Below are 7,859 nucleotides of genomic sequence, written 5' to 3' on the forward strand. Positions count from 1 at the left end.
CCATGAGGTATTCTACAGCACATTTGGGCAAATTGTTGTTTTAAAGATTCCTGTGCTTCAATGTTCTCATTTAGGAAATGAAGATTATAACATCTAATTCATTGGGCAGAACTGTACTGAGTACTCAATAAATGTTAGCAATTACCCCTATTTATGGCGGCACCAATGTGCTCCAGGGCGTAAAAGCACTTCACAGCGCAGCGCTCCCAGCTCCACACAGAGGTTATTAAGCAAACAGCCTGCAGGAGCCCACGCCTGCGTGGCTAAGATTGCGGCCGCCCCCTTTCGGCAGCCCTCTGAGAACCTCTAGGTTCGGACGAGGATTGTCCCTCGCAGGCTCCCGTTGTCGCGCTCGACCATTAGGGGCGGGGACCGGAAATAGGGTTGAGCCTCCTTCCGGGCGCGAGGCTAGGGCTGAGAGGAGCCGAGCGCGGCTGGTGGAAGCCGGTGAGGCAGAGCCGCGATGTTCCGTATCGAGGGCCTCGCGCCGAAGCTGGACCCCGAGGAGATGAAACGGAAGATGCGCGAGGATGTGATCTCCTCCATACGGAACTTCCTCATCTATGTAGCCCTGCTGCGAGTCAGTAAGTGTCCTTCCAGGCTGTAGCAGTGAGACCCGCAGGGAGCTCGCCGACTCCTCCCGCCCGGCTCTGGGTCTATGAACCTTTGGGGGCCCTTGGGCTGAGGTCAGCGACCGCCGGGAGCGAGGGACGGGACCGGTCCAGGGCCGCGGCGCATGCGCGGCTTGGAGTCTGCGGCTCAGAGTCGGGGTACTGCACTGCACGCGTGGCTAATCGTCCCGCCTCGCCCTGCTTTGAAAGCATTTGAATCAGCTCCAAGGGTTATCACCTAGAGCAACTCCCTCGTTTTGCAGACAGAAACTGAGATCTGCAGCGGAGGAATGGCTGGGAGGAATGGCTGGCTCAAGGTCATTCAGCAATTCAGTGAGTGATCTTGACCTGGGATCCAGACTTCTTAACGCAGAATCAGGATTGCCTTGTTATCCAAACAGTTTGGCTTACTTGTACGTAAAAATTGCTTTTTGGGGGGGGGAAAGTGTGAGAAGAAAAGGGTATGAGTCTATAGGGTTCAGTGATAATACCTGAGGGTTTATTTGATTTTATAGTTGGCAGAAACTTGTCTGCATTATCTGGTCTTGGCTTTAACCCTTTGAGGGAGGCGGGGCCTGAGATTCTGTGTACCCCATTTATTAATTTGAACTCGACTTTCGGGGGGGGGCTTATGCAAAACATAAACGTTGCAGGGGCAGTGAATATTAGAGCTAGAGTTGACGTCTCTGGTTTTAGATAGGAATCTCGGAAGTGACTTGCCCCCACCTCGCTCTCGGTTCAATGCTCTTCATTGCTCCTTGTATATGGCTGTCAGGTCTGCATGGAGAATCAGGGACGATTCAGATAAACGAAGGCCATCCCAAGGTCATCCTGTAGAAACTGGTATGGGGCCTCGCCCAGAGCTCCCGGGGGCCAGGTGTCCTTTTCTCTTTCCCGGGGAGAGGGATCCCTGGTGAACAGAAACTCCCAAAATAATGTAAATCACCTGCTTCAACAGCTTTTTGCAGCTCCCAACTTGTTTCCTCCACTTACATTTTTTTGTTGATTTAGCTGCCAGTAAAATATTTGCTTCTCGATGACCTTTGTATTTGATATGAGACAGCTTTGAAACAACATACAGAATACCGTTCTGTATTAATCACTTTTTAAATTGAAATACAATTAGCATATTATACAATTAACCCATTTTAAAGTGTACAATTTAGTGGTTTCTTAGTGTAGTCAGAGTTGTACAACCATCACCACAATCTATTTTAGAACATTTTCTTTCCCTTTAAAAGAAACTCCATGCCCTTAGCTATCATTCCTCATTTAACCCCTCCCCCAGCCCTTGGCAACCGCTGATCTACACAACACATGACATTTGTATCTGGCTTATTTCACTTTGCATAATGTTTTCCAGGTTCGTCCATATTGTAGCATGCATTATTTCCTTCCATGTGTTGTTATTTCCTTCCTGTTCATTGCTGAATAAGATTCCACTGTATGGATATACCGCATTTTGCTTATCCATTCACTTGATGGATTTTTTTTTCTGATAAGAATTAGTAGAAAAGATGACAGACAGCTGTCAGTTTCTGACCGATCTCACCATCTTCAAATTGATATTAACAAGATGCTTTATTATTTTTAGTACGAGTACTGAGAAAAGATTCTGGCAGCTTTTTTCATCACAGCTCTTTTCCCCCAAGTTTTTAAAGATGGTAAAAGGCACATAAAATGAAATTTACCATCTTAACTATTTTTTAAATGTACAGTGTAGTGGTATTAAATGCATTCATAATATTGTGCAACCATCATCATCATCCATCTCCAGAACTCTTGTTTTTGTTTTCTTGTTAATCCTCACCCGAGGATATTTTTTCCATTGATTTTTAGAGAGGGGGAAGGGTGGGTGGGAGAAAGAGAGAGAAACATCAATGTGAAAGAGACACCGCGAGCCAAGCTGGTGTGGCTCAATGCTTGAGTGTCTACCTGTGAGCCAGGAGGTCACAGTTAGACTCCTGGTTAGGGCACATGCTGGGGTTGAGGGCTAGATCCCCAGTAGCAGATGTGCAGGAGGCAGCTGATCCGTGATTCTCATCACGGATGTTTCCCTTCCTCTCTGAAGTCAATAAAAATATATTTAAAAAAAGAAAAGAGACACATATATTGGTTGCTCCTGCACATACCCCCACCCGGGCCAAGGATGGAACCTGCAATCCAGGTACGTTCCCTTCACCAAGAATCAAACCCACAATCCTTAGTGTGTGGCCTGATGTTCTAACCATTGAGCCACCGGCTAGGGCAATCTCCAGAGCTCTTTAAATACCCCATGTAAGTAGAATCATACAGTATTTTTTTTTTTTTTTGGTAACTGGCTTATTTCACTTAGTTTGATGTCCTAAGGTCAATCTATGTTGTAGCATATGTTCATAATTTCCTTCCTTTTTGAGGCTGAATGATATTCCATTTTATACCATATTTTGCTTATCCGTTCAAACATCTTTGGACACTTAGGTTGCTTCTATGTTTTAGCTACTGTGAGTAATGCTGCTGTGAACATCAATGTACAAATACCTCTATTTTTAATTTTTTGAGGAACCACCATTGTGTTCCATAGCAGCTATAACCATTTTACATTCCCACCAACAGTGACTACAAAGGTCCCAGTTTTTCCACATCCTTGCCACCAGTTTTTTTTATAGTAGCTATCGTAATAGATGTGAGGTGGTATCCCCTTATAGTTTTAATTTGCATTGCCATGATGATTAGTTTTGTTGAGCATCTTTTCATGTGCTTATTTGGCCATAGCACTTTTATACAGAACAGTAATATTCTTTAGATCCGTATGACACTTACTAGTTTTCTAGACATTTCTACCTACACTATCCTAATAGGCCCTTATAATTGAAGTAGGGCTATGGTCTGGCATAGCTATTGGTGGGGGAATCAAAATGTGTGACTGGCCCTGGCTGGTGGGCTCAGTGGTTAGAGTGTCAGCCCCAGCATCAAAGGGTCTCAGGTTCGATTCTGGTCAAGAGCATGTACCTGAGTTGCAAGTTCAATCCCCAGCCCGGTGGGAGCACATGCGGGAGGGGAGGCACCCAATCGGTGTGTGTGTGTGTGTGTGTGTGTGTGTCTCCCCATCTCTCTCCTTCCCACCCTTCCACCCTCTAAAAAAATCAATGAAAAAAATATCAGGTGAGGATTAACAACAACAAAAAATGTGTGATTGGCTTTTCTGGTTGTCCTAGTTCATTGTTGTGTCTCCACCCTCACCCACTGCCTTCTTTCAAATGCGTTTTTAAAGGTAAAATAAATGCCAATCTGTTTCTTCTAGAGTTTTGTGCCCTTGACAGTGAAATCCGAAGAGTAAAGGATTGTCATTTGAAAGAGGTTTGGATTTACTCTAGTCAGTCATAGCTGCCTGACACTAGAATGGGCCACCTTGAAAGACAGTGAGTCCCTTTTGATGGTTGTACAGACAGGCTTGGCCATCACTTGCAGTTGTTTTCAAAAATGTATTGATTTAAACCTGTAGATTTGTTCCCAACCTTATAATTTCATGTCACTTGGGCTAATGAAAACAAATTCTCAGTTTGTTTTATTTTTCTTTCAGCTCCTTTTATCTTAAAGAAATTGGACAGCATATAAAGATTGGACATTACATGTGAATGCATGATATGAAGAACCTGGTTACAGTTTCTACTCTGCAAATGAATAGGCCCAGAAAGATGTAAGAGACTCTGCTTGAATGGACATAAAATTTCTACTTGTTAAGAACAAGTTTGGTTGTGGTAACTGACCTTCGTAGCTAAAACAGAAAACTACTTGGGAAACATGGAAACACGTTTCTTATGCCTGTGATACTCAGCCTCCATGAATGTTGGTATAATTGTAAATAATGTCAAACTCCATTTTCTAGCAATTATTAATTATACAAGAGAATTATGTCTGCAGTGGCCCTGTCTTGTCAGTCATTTCTAGTGACCTTTTTACTTCTGTCAGGAGTATACTGAAGAGCTCCTTATGACTAGTTATGTTTTATGGAAGCCAGCACACATCCACAAAACATTTAAGCACAGGACCATTAGTCTATATTTTTAATAAATGTACCAATTAAGAAAAATTGTGTGTTTTTTCTTCTAAACCTGCTTTTTGCTGCAACTCAATCACTGATGAGACTACTGTAATATTGTGATTATTACAACTGCATGAAATTGAGTTCCTCTTGTTTAGGAATGGAGAATTTGCTAATCTTGATGAAGCGACACTGTTTTATTAAGCAACCTTTGTGAAAGGCATCATGGCTGCTTGGTGCTGAAGATATGTAATACCACCAAAGGAAAAAACCGTGTATTAGTAAAGTCAGATAGTTCTCCAAGTTTGTTGGGGAAGGGGAAGTCTTTAATCTTCCTCCCAGAGGCAATGCAACTACATTCACCTCTTCTTAGTTAATTATATTGGTAGAATTCCAGGTGCTGTTCGTTGTTTTCGTTTCCTGCACATCTTTTTGTTTTTCCTAGGCTTTGTTTTCTATGAATTTACCACTAAATCAGCTAAACTTTTCGCCATTGCTCCCAGTGTTCAGTTTCATTAGATATGCTGTTTCATCTTGCTGATTTTTTCCTGGAGCCTTCTGACCTGCCCCAGTCTAGACTCACAGTTTTCTATATCTGATGTATGACTATACTCTGGGATCTCTCTTCACCATCATCCTGGGAATTTCTTTTCCTCTTCTCCCATGTTGGATCTCTTGTTTTCTGTATCTCATGTCCAGTGTTCATTTTTCACTGAATCTTTGTATTGAGTACAGTACCCTGTCCATAACTGCCTAGCATCCCCAAATTCAGAAAATCTGCTATTTTACCCTTTTCAGAAAATGAACATCTAATTTGGCAAGGAGCCTGCTTAGCAATGTATTTGCAGAGAGCATCTGCCTACTTAAACCTTCAACCAATTCTTATTTTTGTGTCTACCCCTTCACCTCTTACTTCCACAAGCATATGAATCCACCAGTTCCTGAGCCTTTTAGGGATTCTGTGATGTAAATTGGGTTGTTTTGCTTATCTTACTGTTAACTCAGGATTCAATTTTCTTGGGTTTGCTATGTTACTACTTGTCCATCTGCTTTCCAACTTCTAACTTTGTTGCTGTTGTCTCTTCTCTTCTTCCCTCTTAGGTTTATACCCTAAAACAAATAAAAATCTTTGCTGTCATTTAATAGAATTTCAGGAGAGAGTGTGAGTAGATGTATGTTCTCAGTCCACCATTTTTACCCAGTGAGTGTGTATTTTTAACCCTCTTGTGCTGTGTTCCATGTTGGTAATTTATGTCCATATCTGACTTAAAGAGGTGCATGATATAGTACCATGGTCACAGACACTGGCTCTAATGACAGGCAGACTTGATTTTGAGTTCTGGCTCCAACACTTACTGAGTTGCAGGACTTGTAAGTCCTGCAACCTTTACATCTCATTTTCTTCATGTGTAAAATTAGCATATAGAAACATCTCTATTTCAAAGTGTTATAAGGGTGAAGTGAGAGAATGCAAGTAGAGCAGGTAGCACAGTGCCTGGCATTTGGTAAATGCTAGTTATTAATGGTTAGTCTTTGGTATAAGGTGCTTAGAAGTGATCTGTGCTGGCATTCACGCATTTGTTCGTGTTTCCAGGTGCTATGAGATAGCATGCTTATCTTCTAATTGTATACAGACTTCAAAATTACTGGATATTTAAATTCATTACCTAAAACAGCCTTAACCAATCGATGTTAATGCCATTTTATAGATAGGGAGTTTGAGACTCTAGGAGTTTCAGTGGCTAATAAATAGTAGTTGGCCAAAGCTTGGGAATTTTTTAAAAAATATTTTTAATGATTTCAGAGAGGAAGGGAGATAGAGAGATAGGAACATCAATGATGAGAGAGAATCATTGATTGGCTGCCTCCTGCACGCCCCCTACTGGGGGGGATCGAGCCCGCAACCCAGGCATGTGCCCTTAGCCGGAATCGAACCTGGGACTCTCTAGTCTGCAGGCCGATGCTCTATCCACTGAGCAAAACCGGCCAGGGCGGGAATTTTAATGTTTATTTATTGTACCCTATCTTTAAGTGCCTTTCTCCAGTACTGATAATTTAGTCCACCTGGCACCATAGTCTATTCACTCTACCACCTAGTTGCTGTTCTTCACCTGCCTCATGTCTCAGCTTAGATTCCATTAGCCACGATTAACATACACCTTCAACCCTCTTTCCCTCTCTCTAGCTTCATTGTACTTCCCTGGTAAAACTCAACCCTCTTAAAGCCACTCTGTGCCTGCCCTGTGCAGTTGAAAGTGGCTGGGGAAAAGCAGATATGCTGACAGAAGCCACTTGGAAAATGATGCCTCTTCATTTGGGTCCTGCAGGACCACTACATTTTCCACAAGTTATTCTTCTATACATATTTCATATCTACTCTTGCCTCTGAATTCCCATATCTCCTCTAATCTTTACGCTCAGCTGATGATGTTGCTTCCTATTTCCCTGAGAACATAGAAGCATCCAGAAGAAAGCTTTCATAAACTTACCCCATGATACCTACCCACACACTAGCATTTGTACCCTCCTTCCTGTTCGAAATGTCTGCTTCTATTTAAGGTCAATCCCGTCTCGGGCGCACTCGATTCCTCTACCCCATTAACTACCCATGGATCTTGCCTGCAATTCTCCCTTTGTCAAATTTTCTTTTTGTTGTTGGATCGTTTCCAATAGCATACAAAGGGCTGTGATTTCTTCTCTCTAAAAAAAGAATTTTGTTAAAAAGCCCCGTTGCCAGTTTGTTCCCTGGAGAAGATGCTGAGATTTTGTGCAGGGAGTGTTGGGGGGAGTATTTTGGGGGAAAACACATAAGAGAGAAAGTGAAACAGTCTGGTCAGGAGGAGAAGTTGAACTATCATGCAGCTGCAACTAGGGTGATGAACCATCCACACTGTCCCAGTTTTAGCCCTGAAACTGTGTTCTGGGAAACCTCTCGGTCCTGGGTAAACCATGAGGGTTGGTCACCCTAGTTGCAATAGCAGCTTTCGTCAATTCCAAAGGTATCTTTGATGCTAGGGTGGCCTTTCAGAGAAATCCTGAATCAAGGCATTAGATAGTCATTGGATATCGGTTAAAATCAATATTTTTAAAAAAGAATTAAAATGAAAGCAATTTTAGGTTGTATTAATAAAATTACATTAGCCCAGCTGATGTGGCTCAGTGGTTGTTGGTTGGATTTCTAGTCAGGGGCCCAGGTTGCAGGCTGGATCTCTGGGGGGGGGGGG

General features: G+C 42.5%; 1 protein-coding gene across 1 annotated transcript; it reads left to right on the plus strand.

Moving 5' to 3' along the window:
• Positions 1–379: 379 nt before the first annotated feature.
• TOMM5 (translocase of outer mitochondrial membrane 5) lies at positions 380–4,683 on the plus strand. The gene is made up of 2 exons (XM_006103214.3): positions 380–584; positions 4,174–4,683. Exons 1-2 carry the CDS (start codon positions 464–466, stop codon positions 4,206–4,208), a joined length of 156 nt encoding a protein of 51 aa, XP_006103276.1. The 5' UTR covers positions 380–463; the 3' UTR covers positions 4,209–4,683.
• Positions 4,684–7,859: the final 3,176 nt, after the last annotated feature.

The sequence above is a fragment of the Myotis lucifugus genome, unplaced genomic scaffold (assembly GCF_000147115.1).
Source record: "Myotis lucifugus unplaced genomic scaffold, Myoluc2.0 scaffold_472, whole genome shotgun sequence".
Classification (NCBI taxonomy): Eukaryota; Metazoa; Chordata; class Mammalia; order Chiroptera; family Vespertilionidae; genus Myotis; species Myotis lucifugus.